This window comes from Ovis aries, chromosome X (assembly GCF_016772045.2).
Source record: "Ovis aries strain OAR_USU_Benz2616 breed Rambouillet chromosome X, ARS-UI_Ramb_v3.0, whole genome shotgun sequence".
NCBI lineage: Eukaryota > Metazoa > Chordata > Mammalia > Artiodactyla > Bovidae > Ovis > Ovis aries.
In genome coordinates, this window is record NC_056080.1 from 54,400,438 (window position 1) to 54,420,103 (window position 19,666).

General features: G+C 42.6%; 1 protein-coding gene across 1 annotated transcript in view; it reads left to right on the forward strand.

The window, feature by feature from the left end:
* The first annotated feature begins 13,244 nt into the window (after window positions 1-13,244).
* SHROOM4 (shroom family member 4) overlaps window positions 13,245-19,666 on the forward strand; it is a 262,136-nt gene continuing 255,714 nt past the window's right edge. Inside the window, exon 1 of the mRNA XM_012106690.5 lies at window positions 13,245-13,484. Within this exon, the coding sequence (XP_011962080.1) occupies window positions 13,368-13,484 (117 nt within the window). The 5' untranslated portion in view covers window positions 13,245-13,367. The remainder of the gene's footprint in view (window positions 13,485-19,666) is intronic.

Consider the following 19,666-nt stretch of genomic DNA (forward strand, 5'->3'; position numbering starts at 1 on the left):
TTGTTATCAGTTCTCCAGTAACATGTACCAACAAAGAGTATCAAAGTAGAAAGCTTTCTAGGCTTGCAGTCTAGTCAATCTCAGGATCCGCTCTGGATTCTGAATCACCAGAGGAGCCTCTTTGTGATGTCCTATTTGTTGGGTGTTCTATGAGAGACAATCATTATCTTCCATTCCATGATTAAGAGATATATTAAGACACTAATCAGAATGTTCCTTCCTTATGACAAAAGTGCCTTTGGTCTTCCAAGTCCAGGGCTATAATTTCAGTGATGATTGAGCATCAACTATATTCATGCCCTGTGCAAGACACTGGGGAGCATATTGAAGAATCAGGCATGGTTCCTGCCCTCAAAGAATATCCAGCACAAGGGAGGAAACAATTACAATAAAATATCATCAGGGCCACAGTGGAGTAATATAAAGGGACCAGTGGGAACATGAACATCAAGAAAGAATACCTTGATCAAGAAATATTTCTTCTACCAGTGTGACCTTTGAACTGATTTGAAGTGGTAGTAGAGGTTTGCCAGATGTGCAAGGATAGAGTGGAGGGTATTCCAGGCAGGAAAAAAGTTTGTGAAAAGGCCTAGAGGTACAAGAGAACAGATTGTGCTTAGGGTGACTGCCCATAATTTGATACTTCTAGAGGTCTAGGTGTGTGTTGTGCAGGGAGGTTGGCAGAGAGTTTTGGGTGGCAGAGGGGAGAGCAGTATGTAGTCAGGAGCCACAAAAGAAGGATCTTAGTCAAGGGACTTAGATTTTATTCTGTAAACAATGGAGAGTCATTGAAAAAAAAATGAACAGAGGTGTAACATACAGTTTGTGTTTTAGAAAGAGTATCCTGGTTACAAAGTCCTGCAAAGCAGAGAATCAATTCAAGGCATCTGGGTAGAACTGCATCAGGGAGCCCAGTGAGGAATCTATTCTAATGGTCTAGGTATAAGATGATGATGGAGTGCCAGTGGGCATGGAGAGAAGTAGATAGATATGATAACTATTTTAGGACTATAAATGACAGATCTTGATGGTTGAGTGGATGTCAGTGGTTGGGAAGAAAAAGGGAAAGTATGCTATCCAGGTTTCTGAAGTTTAATTGAAACCAGTGAAAGAAAACACACTGAAAAGTCCCCCAATATTAGAACACCAGGTAATTTTCAGTTTCCTGACAGTTGTTCCAGAATTTAGGAATTCCTTTCTTTAGCAATTTGAGTTGCCAGACTCTGAGAGAAAGGAGCTAGGCATTCCCAAATTTGAACACGAGTCCTTATGTGTGGCTTTGTTCATATATCTATATAGGTGAAAGGGTGGATGTATATACATCTAGGCATACATACACATGCCTGGGACTACCTTTCCAAAGAAAATATTTGGATAAAGTCATATTTTTTCTGAAGTCCATCTGATACTTGTGGACAAAGGCAACTGGTTATTCTTTCCTCTTTGTGCTAGGTCGTTCTAAATGTAAGTTAAAGCAAAACAGTTTCCTCTTTAGCCAATATTTAATAGATAGAATTCATTTCTACTTACTTTAGAGTAAAAATAATCTATCAAAGAAAAGAAGGAGATATATATATATCTATATTTTGACTGTTAACTGTATGTACACTTCCCCAGAACTTCATCAAGACCATAGTGGGGGGTTTTGTTTTGCCCAAATGCCCATTGCATTGGTATACCTTCTCTGTTACTATAGGAGGGTCAAATGATGGAAACTATTCAAAAGTAAAAAGGCTGGAATTTGTATATATGTGTATGTGTGACTTTTTTTTCTTTCCAGTGGCTGAAGTAATTAAGATAAGAGTTTGATATGCACCAAAATTTTATTGTATTGATGACTAAAGAGTAACGAATGGCTCACAGAAAACAGCATTTGAGAACTAGAATCAAATGGTTAACAAACAGCTCAAAGCATGCCTTGGACCCTGTCCAAGCTGGGTACCAAAAAGCCCACATTTTGGATCTGAGCATTCATCTGATTTTCATATCCTTGATATGGAGTCAATCCCTGGCTAAAACTTCTGTAGGGCAACAGTAAACATCTATCACAGCTCAGCTGAACCTGTACTAGATGACTGATTTCCCCAAGGGCAAATTGAAGGTTTCCAGTTGGGCTGACATTACTGTGAGCTTAGAAAACCAACTCCTGCTCCAACAAGCCTTCCCAGAGAACACCAACCACAGCAGATAGCAGCCTGGTATACACACACACGCACACACACACACTCACAAACTGTCTAGATTTGTCAGCTCAAAAACGAAGAAATTCTAAATCTATAGCCTCAAACAGAACACGAAGTCAAGATACTGAGATTCCATGACATAATTGGTATGTTTCTAAATGGGTAAAAGCATGGGTTGAACCAGATGGCAATAGAAGGATTTTTTTATAAAGTTACCCAAGGAGAAACTGAAATATATTTCTCCAGAGGCATGTACTCACCAGCATTTATTTAACAAAAGTAGTGACTTAGTTACAGTATTTTGTATGCTACTGTTATAATAGCTTAAAACAGGCCTCTATCATAATGTCTTCCCCTAGCCCTAGGCAAAATTCCCCAGGAATCAAACTCTTTTTGTCCTTTGTTGCAACCCTCACGTCCCATTCCTCTCCCCCCCACCCCACATAACATATACTATCCGATGTATACTGGAGGGAGGATCTTGCCATCATTTTCATGTAATCTGTATATGAATAATAGCAGCCACATTAGACTTTTTCCCCCTCTCCAATAATAATTATCATTGCCATAGATCTTTTCTCTGTGGTGATGGTGGTGTTTTTCAGTTGCTAAGTCAAGTCCAACTCTTTGAAACCCCATAGACTGTAGCACTCCAGGCTCCTCTGTCCTCTACTATCTCCCAGAGTTTGCTCAAATTCATGTCTATTGAGTCCATAATGCTATCTAACCATCTCATCCTCTGCAACCCCTTCTCCTTCTGCCTTCAATCTTTCCCAGCATCAGGGTTTTTCCCAATGAGTCAGTTCTTCACATCAGGCCAAAGTATTGGAGCTTCAGCATCAGTCCTTCCAATGAATATTCAGGCTTGATTTCCTTTAGGATTGACTGGATTGATCTCCTTGCTGTCCAGGGGACTCTAAAGAGTCTTCTCCAGCACCACAGTTGAAAACATCAATTCTTTGGCCCTCAGCCTTCTTCATGGACCAACTTTCACATCTATACATGACTACTGGGAAAACCATAGCATTGACTATATGGACCTTTGTCAGCAAAGTGATGTTTTTGCTTTTCAATACACTGTCTAGGTTTGTCATAGCTTTCCTTCCAAGGAGAAAGCATCTTTTAATTTCATAGCTGTAGTCACTCTATCTGTAGTGATTTAGGAGCCCAAGAAAATAAAATTTGTCACTGTTTTAACTTTTTCCCCTTCTATTTGCCATGAAGTGATGGGACAAGATGCCATGATCTTAGTTTTTTGAATGCTGAGTTTCAAGCCAACTTTTTCACTTTCCTCTTTAATTGTCATCAAGAGGCTCTTTAATTCCTCTTCACTTTCTGCCATAAGGGTGGTATCATCTGCACATCTGAAGTTTTTGATATTTCTCCTAGCAAACTTAAAAAAAAAACCCAAAGATGAATGTTTTTAATGATAAAAGGTACAGTTCACAAAGATAGACATCATAAACCATTAGACACCTAACAACAAAGAAACAAAGATACATAAAACAAAAATCAAAAGAAATATAAGGGAAAAGAAAAGTATACATAATCATAATGAGACATATTAACATTTCTCTGAGAATATTTTATCAAGTGCAGAAAAAATAATAGGAGTATCTTGAATGATATTAATAATTTAAATATAATAGATTTCTATTATATTAATTTATATTAATCTTATATCCTACACAAACACATTTAAAATTTTGTGTCCCACATATTGTTATTAGATGTCCATAGGGCATTTAGATTAACCGGCAAGTCTCCTGGCAATCTTGATTCCAGCTTGTGATTCATCCAGCCCAACATTTATATGATGTACTCTGCATATAAGGTGAATAAGCAGGGTGACATTATATAGCCTTACAGACTTCTTTCCCAATTTTGAACCAGTCTACTCTTCCATGTCCAGTTCTAACTGTTGCTTCTTGTCCCACATACAGGTTTCTCAGGAGACAGGTAAGGTAGTCTGATATTCCAATCTCTTTAAGAATTTTCCATAGTTTGTCATGGTGAAGAGGCTTGTATAATTCAATGAAGCTATGAACCATGTCATGCAGAGCCACCCAAGACAGACAGGTTATAGTAAAGAATTCTGATAAAACATGGTCCAGTAGAGAAGGAAATGGCAACCTACTCCAGTATTCTTGCCTGGAGAACCCCATGGGCAGTATGAAAAGGCAAAGATATGATGCTGGAAGATGAGCCCCCACCCCTGCCCCCAGATCAGAAGGTGACCAGTATGCTACTGGGAAAGATCAGAGAGCAATTACTAATAGCTCCAGTAAGAAGGAAGCGACTGGGCCAAAGTGGGAATAGTGCTCAGCTGTGGTTGTGTCTGGTGATGAAAGTAAAGTCTGATGCTGTAAAGAACAATATTGCATAGGAACCTGGAGTGTTGGGTCCATGTGTGTGCTCAGTCACCCAGTTGTGTTTGACTCTAGCCCACCAGGCTCCTCTGCCCATGCAATTTTCCATGCAAGAATACTGGAGTGGGGTGCCATTTTCTACTCCAGGGTATCTTTCCAACCCAGGGATCAAACACGCATCTCTGCCTTGGTAGGTGGATTCTTTACCACTGACGTCACTTATGAATCAAGGTAAATTGGATGTGGTTGAGCAGGAGATTAGAAAGATTGAACATCAGCATCTTAGGAATCAGTGAAATAAAATGGACAAGAATGGGCAAATTTAATTCAGATGACCATTATTTCTACTACTGTGGGCAAGAATCCCTTAGAAGAAATGGAGTAGCCCTCATAGTAAACAAGAGTCTGAAATGCAGTGGTTTGGGTGCAATCTCAAAAACAACAAAATGTTCTCGATTCGTTTCCAGGGCAAACCATTTAACATCACAGTAATCCAAGTCTATGCCCCAATCTCTGATACTGAAGAAGCTGAAGTTGATTGGTTCTATGAAGACCTACAAAATCTTCTAGAATGAACACCAAAAAAAGATGTCCTTTTCTTCACAGGGAATTAGAATGCAAAAGTAGGAAGTCAAGAGATACTCAGAATAACAGGCAAGCTTGGCCTTGGAGTACAAAATGAAGTAGGGCAAAGGCTAACAGTTTTGTCAAGAGAACACACTGCTCATAACAAACACCCTTTTCCAACAACGCTCCTCTGTGAGAAACAGTTAAAAGAGCCAAGGTCATTGTTGGGCAGGGTGGGGATAAATGAAGAAAGGGCTTTATAAATCAAAGTAGAATAGTCCAATAGATACAATTGATGAGATTAAAAATGAACACGTTTTGATATCATTTATGAAATAGTCTTGTTTCATTAAAAAATGCTCCAAGTCCCCCTTTGCCTGTGAGTCAACTAGCCCAAGAATATTCTGGGCCCACCAATAATTTTTTTCCAAGGAAGCATGGAGAGATGATTAGTAAAGAAGGAATCTATTCTGCCTTTGGTTTCACCTGTAAAGAATATGACTCTAATTTTGACTCTTACCTTATTTTTCCCAATGGAGTGATGAAATTTAAAAGATGATGATAAAATGTGCTGGGTATCTTAGAAATATGTGCCATAGTACACTAGATAGCAATCACAAAACACAGGTTAGATTTCTCTATTAGGATTATTTGCCTAAGAGAAATGAGAGCTTTCCTGCTGCTGCTGCTGCTAAGTCGCATCAGTTGTGTCTGACTCTGTGCGACCCCATAGACGGCAGCCCACCAGGCTCCATCGTCCCTGGGATTCTCTAGGCAAGAACACTGGAGTGGGTTGCCGTTTCCTTCTCCAATCCATGAAAGTGAAAAATGAAAGTGAAGTCACTCAGTTGTGTTCGACTCTTCGCGACCCCATGGACTGCAGCCCACCAGGCTCCTCCGTCCATGGGATTTTTGCAGGCAAGAGTACTGGAGTGGGGTGCCATGAGCTTCCCTAGTCTGTAAATAATCTTCCAGAAGTCTGTGAGCCAGCACAGAAAGGGTTTCTGAAATAGTGACTGCTAGCACACAGACAGGAAGTAGGAAGTCTGTGACTCCAGAACAGAAGGAAATGGGAAAAAATGGAATTAAGTAGTCTTTTGAGGTAGAGCCTGCTTCTATGGGAGAAGGTAGAGCCTGCTTCAAGGACCATTATGATCACCATAGGAAGGTGGCACTCAAAGCCATGTTCAATGAACACATCTTCATTCTCTCTCCCTCTCTCTCTTCCCTGCACATACTCAGATATGATCTCCCTTGAGGGCTACATGGAACTTGGGCCTAACACCCACATACCTTTCTTGCTATATATATGTAGAGAAGGCAATGGCACCCTACTCCAGTACTCTTGCCTGAGGCACCTAGGGAATCTGAGCTGCATTCAGAAACAGGTCCATATAGACATTCAGAAGAGAACATGAAATAGCTAGCTAATTGACCCAAGACACACAAATTGCATAAAATGAGTTGAGTAGGTATATTTGGGCGGTAGTGGTGAATATTAACACTCTCATCCACACTCAAGTTTAGAACCAATTGAGAGATACAGGAAGCAGAGAGGCAGAGATTTAAAATATCTGTTTACTACTGTTAAAAGCTGATTGGAGAACCTGGGAATATGTAGACATCCATAATAGACTTCTTCATACCCTCTTCACTTAGCTCAACAGAATTGACAACTCACCCAAAGGTGGGGAAAGAGGCCAAGAAAGTTATTCTAACAGAAGCACTTTCAAAGGGAAATATGAAGAGAGCAGAATGGAAGATTCTAAACCATTCCCTCACCTGCAGAAGAGGAGAATATGACAGAGACACTATTAATAAAGTTATCATAGGATACTTCTCCAGCCTCCCTGCCTTGAAATCCTGGTTTTACCACTTCTTGTCTTAGTTTCCTCACTTGTAAAACAGTTACTAAAACCTACTTTGCAGGGTCTTTGTAGTCTTTGCCAAAAATATATGAAAAACTATGTTGAATGGTACCTAGCAGTTAGCGATTGTTTTCTGAATGTAAGGTAAATTGGCGGGTAAAGAACCCGTCTCCCAATGTAGGAGATGTAAGAGACTTGGGTTCAATCCCTGGATCAGGAAGATCCCCTCGAGGAAGGCAAGGCAACCCATATGAGTATGCTTGCCTGGATAATCCCATGGACAGAGAAGCCTGATGAACTGCAGTCTGTGGAGCCACAAAGTCGGGTATTACTGAAGAGACTAGCATGAATGAATACTGTTTTCTGTTGAAACATTGTTTTAGTGAATATGTAAGCTCTTTAAAAGAACTGTTATGATCAGATGACACTATAGACTGAATACAATCCCTACCAAAATTCCAATGGCATTTTTCAAAAAATAGAAAAGAAATCCTAAAATTGGTATGGAACCACAAAATACCCCAGATAGTTAAAGCAATCTTGGGAAAGAAGAACAAAGCTAGAAGCACTATAGTTCCTGATTTCAAAATATATTACAAAGATAGGTGCTGTGTGCTGTGCTAAATCGCTTCAGTCATGTCCAGCTCTTTATGACCTTATGGACTGTAGCCCACCAGGCTCTTCTGTACATTGGATTCTCCAGGAAAGAATACTGCAGTGGGTTACCCATGCCCTTCTCCAGGGGATCTTTCTGACCCAGTGATTGAACCCAAGTCTCTTACATCTCCTACATTGTCAAGAAGGTTCTTTACCACTATTGCCACCTGGAAAGTCATAGTAATCAAAACAATAGGATACTAGCATAAAAAACAGACACATAAACCAGTGGAAGAAAATAGAGAGCCCATAGATAAACTCCTGCATAGACTTTCAACCAATATTTGACAAGGGAAATGAGAACATCCAATGGGCAAAGGATAATTTCTTCAACAAATGATATTGGGAAGACTGGATATCCACATGCAAAAGAATGAATCTGTACCCCTACCTTATGCCATTCACAAAAATTAACTCAAAATGGATTAAAGACTTAAATATAAGACCTGAAATTGTAAAACTAAGAGAAGAAAACATAGGGAAAATTTTCATGATGTTGGTCTTGGCAACAATTTCTTGGACATGACACCAAAAGCATAGGAAGCAGAAGCAAAAATAATTATATGGGACTACATCAAACTAAAAAACTTCTGTACAGAAAGCAAAACAAACAAAAAACCCAACAAATACTGTAGACAAGGTAACCTATAGAATGGGAGGAAATATTTGAAAATCATACATCTGATAAGGAGTTAATATTCAAAATCTATAAGGAAATTATACAACTCAGTAGCAAAGAAGAAAAAGAAAAAAGAAAAAGCAAATAACTAGATTAAAAATGGGTAAAGGATTTTAATTTTTCCAAAGAATATATATAAATGTCCAACAGGTTTATGAAAAGCACAGCTCACTAATCATCAGGGAAATGCAATGCCTTTCACATCACACCTGTTCGAATGGCCATTATTTTTTAAAAATCATATTAACCATTGTTGGCAAGGGGGTTGAAAAATTGGAATCATTGTACATTGTTGGTGGGAATGTAAAACAGTGCAGCCAGCATGGAATACAGTATAGAAGTTCTTCAAAAACTTAAAAATAGAACAACCATGTGATCTAGAAATCCTACAACTGGGTATTTATCCAGAAGAATTTAAATCAGGATCTTGAAGAGATGTTTGCACTCCCAATTTCATTGCATCATTATTCACAAGAGCCAAGAGGTGGAAACACCTAAATGCCCATTGAGCAATGAATGGATAAAGAAGATGTGAGATATATGAATATATATATATATATATATATATATATATATATATATACAATGGAATATTATTCAGTCTTTGAAAAGGAAATACTGTCATACTACAATGTGAATAGACATTGACAACTTTGCTAAGTGAAATAGGCTCATCACTAAAGGACAGCTACTTCATGACTCCACTTATATGAAAAATCTAAAACAGTCAGGTTCATAGAATCAGAGTAAAATAGTGGTTGCCAAGGGCTAAGGAGAGGCAGGAATGGATACTACTGTTCAATGGGTCCAAAGTTTCAGTCATGCAAGATGAAAATATTCTAGAAATCTGCTGTACAACATTGTGCATGCAAATGATACTTTACTGTACACTTAAAATTTTGTTTAGAGGGTAGACTTCATCTGTGCTTTTGACACAATAGAAAAAAATCTGATCTTTTACTAGAGCAAGGATTATGAAGCTAGGGTCTATAAGCCTTAGCATGAACTATATACAACATGGGATGATCATGTATAGATTTCTAGGAATTTCTAGAGGAGATCGTGCATAGCTTTCCCTAGACTCTCAAAAGAATCCTTAATTTAGAAAGGAGCTAGAGGCACTGCTTTGAGGAAAGTTGTATTCAAATTGAGCTAAAAAGTAAAAAAGTTCAGAGAATAATTGCTATTTCAATCTCCTTCTTTCCAAAAAGATAAATTGGTCAATAGATTCCTAAAGAAGAAAAGACTATTGTGAGGATTTTTTAAAAAACTTCTCTCTCATTTCTGCTGAAAGACTTTTGCCCACCTCCCCTGTCTGCTTCTTTTTAGATCCTTTGTGATCCTTCTTGACTTTTAAATACTAGAATTATTTTTAAAATACCATAATCCAAGATTTCATCTTAATCTTCCTTTTCCTATCATTCTATCATTCCTACCATATATCCCTGCATGAGATTATCTACTCCAAATGGCTTCAACCGTAATCCAAGTGTGTTTTATCAATCACTCTTCCTCGCTTGATATGTGGTTTCCTATTTCTACCTGCCTACTGGACTTTCCAGGCTTCCCTGATGGCTCAGCAGTAAAGAATCTACCTACCAATGCAGGAGACATGTGTTCAATTCCTGGGTCACGAAAATCCCCTAGAGAAGGAAATGGCAGCTCACTCCAGTATTCTTGCTTGGGAAATACCATGGACAAAGGAGGTCACAAAAGAGTTGGACGTGACTTAGCGACTAAACAACCAAACAAACTGGACTTTCTATGTTTTTACCCAAAGGCAATTTAATGTATTTTAGAGTGAATTTATTATCTGTCCATTGACTGCATCGCACACAGACACACACAGAGAAATACACCCCGGTCTCTTCATTGCTTTATTTTCACATGGTTCATCTCCATCATTAAGGCTTCGTTTGCACATGTTTAACCACTTGCCAGGAAGTAATCCCAGAAATTTTAAAACTGTAGAGGAACTTAAGAAATCAAGTAGTGCAATCTTTTCCATTTATATAGAGAGGCAGTCATCTGCTTAATATCATACAGCAATTTAATGGCAGAACCAGCTTAAAATCCAGGCATCTCACATTCTACCCAGTATCCTTTCCACTACATAATCATGCTCCCACAAACTGGAAAGAATGAGATCCCTGCTACTAGCAGTGATTTTTAAAATATAATTTATTTATTTATTTTTGGTTGCAGTGGGTCTTTGTCGCTGTGCACAGGCTTCTCTAGTGGTGAGCAGGGGCTGCTCTTCATTGCAGTGCATGGGCTTCTCATTGTGGTGGCTTCTCTTGTCGTGCAGCATAAGCTGTTAGGTGCATGGGCTTCAGTAGTTGCAGCACCTGGGCTCAGCAGTTGTGGCTCGGGGGCTTAATTGCTCTGCAGCCTCATATGGAATCTTCCCAGACCAGTGATTGAACCAGTGTCCCTGCATTGGCAGGCAGATTCTTATTCACTGTACCACCAGGGAAGTCCTAGCAGTGATTTTTATTAGTAAAGAAGATTATCTGTCCATCTGATGTTCAAAATGGCTACTTATGTGATATTTTTCATCAGGGATTAGATAATTTATATTCTTTTGCTGTAATAATGGAAAGGATAAACTGAAGAGTGCTGCAAGACAGTATGGAGTAAGCCTTGCAATGAAGATAGACTGGTTAAAGGCTAGCTCAGTGCTTGCTTTCATAATAATGTTGTGAGGATTTTGACTCTTTCCTTGCCAAAGTGTCTTCATATGTATTATTTCATTTTAGTCTTCAATAGACCTGGGAGGGATAGAGATCAGGACTTATTAGTTGATGTTTACAGATGAATAAAATGAGACTGAAAACAGTTCAGTGATTTGCCTAAGATGACCCATCTAGTTAGTGACAAGGCCAGGGCTCAGATGTGTGTCTCCTGCTTCCTAATCTTCTTTCTTTTAGTCTAGACACATAATTCTAGTAGACCTTGAGTGATAACTACAGACCCTGTGAACTGAAATTTATGGATTGCAATATGCTGAAACATGCTAAGTTCTAATCAAGTGACAATCATGGAGATAGAAGTCTTAAAAAGAAGGGAAAAAAGCTCAGTTGCAAGGTGGAACAGAGCAAATGAGTGTTATGTCATAGGCTGACATGTGATCAAGAATCAACAAACCCAGCTGCCATTTTCTAAAATTTCCTGTTTTCTAGTGGGAGAAATGCAAACCAAAAAAAAAAAAAAGTGAACTTGATTGAAATGATTTTTGCAGGTCTAAAAATCTTAAAGATTGAAGGTGGTTCCCCATGTGAATCATCTTTAAAGATTCTTTATTTTTTTTTAATTATTGGAGTATTGTTGATTTACAATGTCATGTTAGTTTCTGCTGTACAGCAAAGTGAATCAGTTATACACATCTAAGGACTTTTCAAAAGCAGGTTATAAATATCAAAAACTGCAGTTTTATTAAAGAAAAGTCAGGTCAGCATCATATAATGAAGACAGTCCAGGAGGCAAAGAAGAAATGATTGGAGGAGGGAGGAGAGCCTGTGAGAGAAACTTCAGTGGCCTGAAGGGGCACACACAGGCTGAAGTGTGTTGAGGAGGCTGTGACAGGTGAGGAAATGCAAGCAAAGAGTGACAACCTTGTCTGCAGAAAGCTGACTGTGGAAGGAAGGGTGTCATGGTGTGTGTTCTTGATGATGAAGAAGAAAGTGCATAAGAAGGCATCAAGAGACTGAACAAGCAAGAACCTTGGAGGGTCCTATGGAGTCACGACTGAGTTGTCAAAACTTTCCTTGCTACTGTGAAGCTCTTTAAAAACTCACTGCCTGAATGTGGCTTCCAAGAAAACGTCTCAGAGAGGGGTGGTAACTGTGTCCAGGTGAAGACTGAGAAATCAGCCCAAGATCTGATAATAAATTCTAATATTGTGGAGACTACTAGTGTGGGTATTTGTTTGTTTGGTCAGTTCTAAAAGCTCGGCTCAGACACTACAGCCTCAAGCATGAACAGATGAGCAGAGATGTTCTGGCCGTTGTCTAAAAGCCAATTCTTACAAAAGGAACAACATTGTTAATTGACCAGCTTATCAATGGATGCTCTTTCCTGTAGGTTTCTTTAGAAGTGAAAACAATACTGCTAGTCATAAAGTTTGCTGATTTCTGGCTTGGTCATCTCAGTGGGGCAAGTGCAAGGCTGTGCCAGAAACTCCAGATGACTGGAATATACACAAGCACAGTGCTACCCATAAACCATAAACGCCAGCGCTGAGCCAGGGTGCGGCTGAGCCTGGGCAGGGGGCATCCTCAAAGTGCTTCTTTATTTAAACTATGCTCCAGGGCAATGTTTCATAATGACCCCACACACCTAGCTCGCACACACAGAGCAGCCTACTCACACAGCCCCACTGTGTTCCCTGGCGTGCTTGCTTGACTTTCCATCCCTCTAGGCAAGATCCACAAATTAGCAGCTTTGTAACCCTCCCAGGACCCGGTTCTCGGGGCCTTCAGAAGAAAAAGGCAGTCAGAGAAATATGAACGCGCTAATCGGGAAACCAGCATTTCAGCCCACTCAGCCACGCGGGCCATCCACACTAACGACTTTCACCTCCCCTGGCCTTGGCTGGCTGGAGGGGCGGGGAACTCGGCAGTAAGGAGGAGGACCAACGCGGGGTGGGGGGGCCGGGTGGGGGGAAAGCTGCTTGAATGAAACAATGTAACAATTGATGTGAAGCCTCGCCTCACTCCCACTCCCCTGTGCTCTTATAGGCGAGGTCCCACTGACTGACCCTCCCCATTGCTCCGTTTTCTTGTCCATTACGCACTATCCCTCCGCCTCTCCTTTTCTTTTCTTTTTTCCTCCTTCTCCTCCCCCCCTCCCCCTCTCTCCAGCTCCGTGTCATTTCCTCCTTGCGCTCGCTCTCTGCCCGAGCGTCTCCAGCCAGGAGAGTAGGCGGAGCAGGGCGGTGAGGGGTGGCGTAGCGCTGGAGGGCGATGGTGGCGGAGCCGCTGGGGGCGGAGGCAACGTAGCCCCCGCAGAAAAGGAGTCCCGCCGCGCCTGAGCCGAGCGGAGGATGGAGAACCGGCCTGGGTCCTTCCAGTACGTCCCTGTGCAGCTGCAAGGAGGGGCGCCCTGGGGCTTCACCCTTAAGGGGGGTCTGGAACATTGCGAACCGCTCACGGTGTCTAAGGTAAGAACTGGCTGCTCTCTCTGAGCAGTGCCCAACTTTGAATGGGCGAGCGGGTGTTCAGGCTGCCGCGGGACGCGGCCCTCAGACCAACTTTGAAACTTGGCTGGAGCTGGGGATGAAAGCCCGCTCCCCCCGTCTCCCCCCACCATGGAGCATTAGCTGCACTGGGGGTCTGGCCACCAGCCCCGGCGCAGACACTCCTTCGGGGTGGCGGGAGCGCGGGATGAGAGTGCGGCCGGTTCGGGGCTAGAGTCCCGCGCGCAGACACCCCCGAGAGGGCTCGAGGGCCGCTTCTGCTCCCCAACGTCTGGCGGCTTGCTCCCCTCCGTTGGAGCTGGAGGAAGTGGTAGCTGTTGGGAGTTGCTCCTTGGAAGTTCCCGCGCCCTTGTGGCACAGCGAGGGGCTGAAGGGACAGGCAAGACGGCTTGGCAGCTTTCTTTGCGGTGTCTGCTCCTGGATCGACCGCCGGGCCATCCCGCCTGGGCAGATTACTGGGCGAGGGTCCGGTGTGGGAACGGAGATGAGGCGTCGGTGGCTTTCGTCAGCCTCACTTCCCACGGCCGGACGCGCGCACATCCATTCAGCCGGTGGGGCGTTGCGGCTTGGGCTCGGCCTTTCCCTCCCACCGGAGTCCTGCCCCAGCGCCGGCGAGATTTCCTGCACGTTGAGGAGCGTGGAGGAAACTTTTGCGCCATGGAGCGCAGCTGTGCTGGAGCTGCCGCCGCTGCCGCCAGAGTTTGTTTGTTTTAGGAGGCTGTGGTCTGCTGGAAGCCAAGTTGCAGCTGAGGACAGGGGAGAGGTGCTCTCCCGAGCCTTCCAGAACCCCCCTGAGCAAGCCACCCCCGAGTAGGGGTGAGGGTAGGGGGTGGGGGCCGCCGGGGCTGTAACTGGGAAGAGAGATTTGCAGGACGACTCACCTTGAGGCACCAGATGGCCAAGGGAGTGAACTTCACGAACTTTATTCTGCTTCTTTTGTTTGTTTTAAGATTGTTTTTGTTTCTCTGAAAAGCCCTTCCCCTTCCAGCCCGCTCAAATTGCAGTTGAGGTGGAAAACGTGAATTTGTGCTGGAGACAGAAAGATGTGGTTTCTCTGCGGGTAACAAATGTCACTTTATTGTTTTGGCTTCTTAACGTAGGTCACATCTCAGGAGGGGGAGGCGAATGCCCCCCGCCACACCTCTGCAGAAACCTGTGCCCTTTTGCCAGGCACCAAATTGCTGGTTAACTTGTTAGTGTAGGGGGTTCTTCAGGCCTTGGGGCCACACTCTTAGCAATCCTGGGGAGTTGTCACGGGGTGTGCCTATCACCTTGAGCTGCCTGAGGTATGCTGAGGCAAAACTTTGAGGAGCTGTCAGGGAAAACTGAAATCTTTAGCTTCTCCAAACACCAATAACCAGCCTAGATCTTCATCCAGCACCCCTTTTCATCATACTAGTCATTTATTTCTAACCAGCCTAAGATGACTTTGTCACCTACTGTCATGTCACCCCTCCCCCCACTCCAGTATTCTCTGGAGGGAGTAATAAGCCTTTTTTTTTTTTTTTTAATTTGAACAGTCTCAAACAACCCCTTTGAGGAGGGGAATCCTGGCCTTCAGGACTTTCTTCTAATCAAACTCCTGCTCTCCCTCCATTCCACCAAGGTCAGAACAGTCTATGCAGCCCTCCATGGTCTGGCAGTTCCTCCCTTTCTTTTTATCCTGACACCACTTGCAGACTTCCCAGTCTGCCCAGACAACCTGCCTTGGAGAGGTCATTCTCCACCTCTGCCCAGGGCTCACCCATCCTGAAAGGCACCACAGAGAGTGGTTGCTGCTGTGGCCCTGGGTTGTTTTGTGAGCCAGCACAAACATGGCAGGGGGTGTTACTAAGCACAGGGCAGCCAACAATTTGCGGTCTACCTGGGGGATTATTTGAGGGTAGATGAGGCTTTCCTTGGCCAAGCTGTTGAGGAAGTGACTCGTGTGTTGAGAGGCAGGGTGCCTTTTAATGATTCCCTTTCTGCTGAAGGTACGCTTGACCCCTGTTATATATGAAGGCTCATTATTACACATATTTGGTTATGAAGGGGGTAAAATCATTTCTCCCATATATTCCAAATAGCTTGAATCCTTGCAGTAAAAGCCAGCTATATATATATATAACCTGGTTTGTTGTTGTTGTTTAGTGGCTAAGTTTTGTCTGACTCTTGCACCCCTGTGGACTGTAGCCCCCCAGGCTCCTCTGTCCATGAGATTTCCCAGGCAAGAATACTGAAGTGGGTTGCCATTTCCTTCTCCAGGAGATCTTCCTGACCTAGGGATCAAACCCATGTCTCCTACATTGGCAGGTGGATTCTTTTCACTGAGCCACCAAGGAAGCCTATATAACCTGGTTGTGTGTTAGTCACTCAGTCGTGTCTGATTCTCTGCGACCCTATGGACTGTAGCCCACCAGGCTCCTCTGTCCATGGGATTCTCCAGGCAAGAATACTGGAGTGGTTTGCCATTTTCTTCTCCAGGGGATCTTCCCAATCCAGGGATCACATTACAGGCAAATTATTTACACTGTGAGCCACCAGGGAAGCCCATATAACCTGCTGCTGCTAAGTCCCTTCAGTTGTGTCCGACTCTGTGTGACCCCATAGACGGCAGCCCACCAGGCTCCCCCATCCCTGGCATTCTCCAGGCAAGAACACTGGAGTGGGTTGCCATTTCATATAACCCGGTTAGCCCTATATTTAAAGGGGCCATGGCAGTTTTGTAAAGTGAAGTGGTTACCTGTATATTTTTTTCTTGCCTAGATAGTATGTGGCATGGTTCATTAATCCCCTTTTAATTTTTCTCCCTTTATGCTTCAAAACGATACAGCTTTCTTCTTGGAAATAGCCTCAGTCTCACATGTTGGTGGGGGTGGGATAGAAGGGTATAAAAAGAGAAGTGTATTGGCAGACTGAAAACTTGGGTTCTAATCCTTGCTCTGCCATTCACTAGCACCAGGATCCTGGGTACTTCACTTGCCCTCCCTGGGTTTAGATGTCTCCATGTCTACTGTGAGGTTCAAGTCTTTAAATAAGACTGTGATAGTCTAGTAGCCAGTCTTTTCTGCTGTGCTAGCTTTTAACCCTTTTCGTCCTAGAAGGGTTTCTGACTGAGGAAGATGACACTTTGTTCTGTTTGCACACAGTGTTACTGTTTTATAGTGTATTTCCACATCTCTTTTTTTTCATTAGCCTTCTACAGCCACCAGGTGAGGCAGTCAAGGAAGGTTGTGGAGAAACTGATGGGAAAACTGAGGCTGTGATGCATTGACTGGCATGCATAGGTATGTCATATGGTGAGTCAGTGGTAGGCTCCAAATCTATCATATTTTCTACTACTTGGAGAATTTCTTTGTTAAAAATTATTATTTTTATTGAAGTACAGTTGATCTGGGGCTTCACAGGTGGTGCTAGTGGTAAAGAATCCTCCTGCAATGCAGGAGATACAACAGACGTGGGTTTGATCCTTGGGTCGGGAAGATTCCCTGGAGTAAGAAATGGCAACCCACTCCAGTATTCTTGCCTGGGAAATCCCATGGTCAGAGGAGCCTGGCAGACTACAGTCCATGGGGTCTCAAAGAGTCAGACACGACTGAACACTCTGCTATAGTATAGCGTAGTTGATTTACAATTTTGTGTTAGTTTCAGGTATATAGCATAGTGATTCTTTTTTTTTTTAGGCTATATTCCATTATAGATTATTACAAGATAATGAGCATAATTCCCTGTGCTATATAGTACATCCTTGTAGCTTATCTATTTTATGTATACTAGTTTGTATCTGTTAATCTCATACTCCTAATTTGCCCCCACCTCCCTATCCACTTTGGTAACCATAAATTTGTTTTCTATGTCTGTCAGTTTGTTTCTGTTTTGTATATAGATTCATTTGTATTATTTTTTAGATTCCACATATATGTGATATACAGTATTTGTTTTTGACTATTTCACTAAGCATAATACTCTAGGTCCATGCATGTAGCTGCAAATGGTAATCTATCATTCTTTTTTTTATGGCTGAGTAGTATTGCACACACACATACACCACATCTTTATCCATTTACCTGTTGATGGAAACTTGGGTTGCTTCCATATCTTGGCTATTGTAAATAGTGGTGCTATGAACACTGGTGTGTGTGTATCATTTCGAATTAATTTTTGTTTTTTCCAGCTGTATACCCAGGATTGAAGTTGCTGGGTTATATGGTAGTTCTATTTTTAGTTTTTAAAGCATCCTCTATGCTGTTTTCCATAGTGGCTACACAGATTTACATTCTCACCAACAGGGTACAAGGGTTCCCTTTTCTCCACACCTTCTGCTTGGAGAGTTTCTTGATTTTTCTGGTGGTACTGCAGTTTGTAAAGAGACATGGGTCAATACCACTGAGGAGGGTATTCAGTCTTGGCAGCGTCCCACCCCATTGACCCTTTGCATGCCAGCCTGTGGTTCCACAGTAGGTGAGGACTGGGTTGCAGACACTCCCTGGTGGAGTCTAGGCTCGGGAAATAGGAGAGGGCTGTTTTGGTCACTCCAAACCACTTATGATGATCTCCGGTCAGGCAGATACAGAGGTAAGGTACCAGAACCATGGTGAGAAATATTGGAGAACCTCCTTCAGTGTCATGGGAAAAAACCCAAAGGAAACTTGTATCTGGTATGGCATATATGCTTGGAGATAGCTTGGGTAACAGGTGGAGACATCTTGGGAGTGGAGGTGTTTGAGGAAATGTGATTAGTGGGAAAAGAGTGCATAGAGTGTTGAAAGTGTTGTAAAGTGTTCCCAATTGTTATGGGGGAACATTTGGATCAGGAAATGATCAAGTTGAGGAAGTTATCAATTTCTGTATGCTCCAGTGATATCCCTGAAGGAGGGAATTCACCTGTCAAAGTTGTGGAGACTGATATAGTCTTAACTTCTCTTCACTTCTTTTAACAGTTAAGTGACAAGAAATGTTTAAAAAAAGACAAACAGCAACCCCTCCCCCAAACAACTATTATTATTGATTATCCTGGGCATTAAGGAATGGTTTGTGATTTCCTCATACACTGTGGTGTTTCCAAAGAAACATGACCCACTAGAGAATTGGGCCCATGCCTTTGGTTAGCATCTTATACTATTAATACCTTATTGACCTAGGGAGCCTGTCTGAAAGAAGTGGAGATTCTCTTCTAATGAGATTTGACTATTTGGGCTGTTTGCTACCTAGGGCTCTCCCTCTACCCCCTCTACAGTGTAGACAGTCATCCATGAATTAGGCTCCCTGCACTGGAAAAGATTGACTTTGGGGGATGGGTGACAGTTTTCAAGGTTCTGGTGCCAGTGATTATGCATCAAATAGGGCCTCTCAGAGGTCTCAGAGATTCAAACTGTATTCTCCTGTGGTGTGTGTATGTGAAAGAGAGAGAGAGAGAATTACTAAGCTGTATTGTAAGATTCCTATACTCATTTTGAGTTCTTGGAAATGTGCCCTGAGGTTGGCTGATGGTGGAGATCAGTGGGGGATGTAGGAAAAGGAGGAGGAGGAGATTTGGGGAGGAGGATGAGACATGGCAGAAACAGACTCATCCTATGTATCTGCCATTTTCCTGGTCCATTTTTGTGACAGTCTCTATCTGGCACAGTAATGGAAGTGGCCACTACTTACTTACTGCTCTGAAACAAAGTAGGGTCAGGTGGGGCAGTAGCCTGAAGTAAAAAGAAGTTTCACCTCCTCCACTTAGTGTGCACTGATGTTGCTGTATTATTTTATCCTCTTTGGACCCAAGATTTCTATATGCCACATGGGGGTAGCCGTACCTGCGCCATCTTTATTAGCACAGATGATGTGAGAATAAATTGAGTAAACTTTAATACTGTGTGGCATCCTTAGCCTAGGAAGAGGGCAGGGCATGCTCTTTAAGTTTTAAGTCTCTCCTTCATCCCCACTGAAGCACACAAAGTGGCAGCTGAGATTTCAAGAGGATGTGGATCAAGTCAGATTGAGGCCTGGCAGTAGATTTGGCTGTGACTTTGAGTTCTTTTTGGGTGCACAGGTAGTGTTATGTGAGAAGTGATAGTTCTGTGAAACCTTCTTAGTTATGTTGCAGGCCAGGACCACCCCCAGACCAGGGCTTGGCATTCACAAAGGGACCTTCGTGAGGTCTGCTTCTTTGGGAGCTTAGT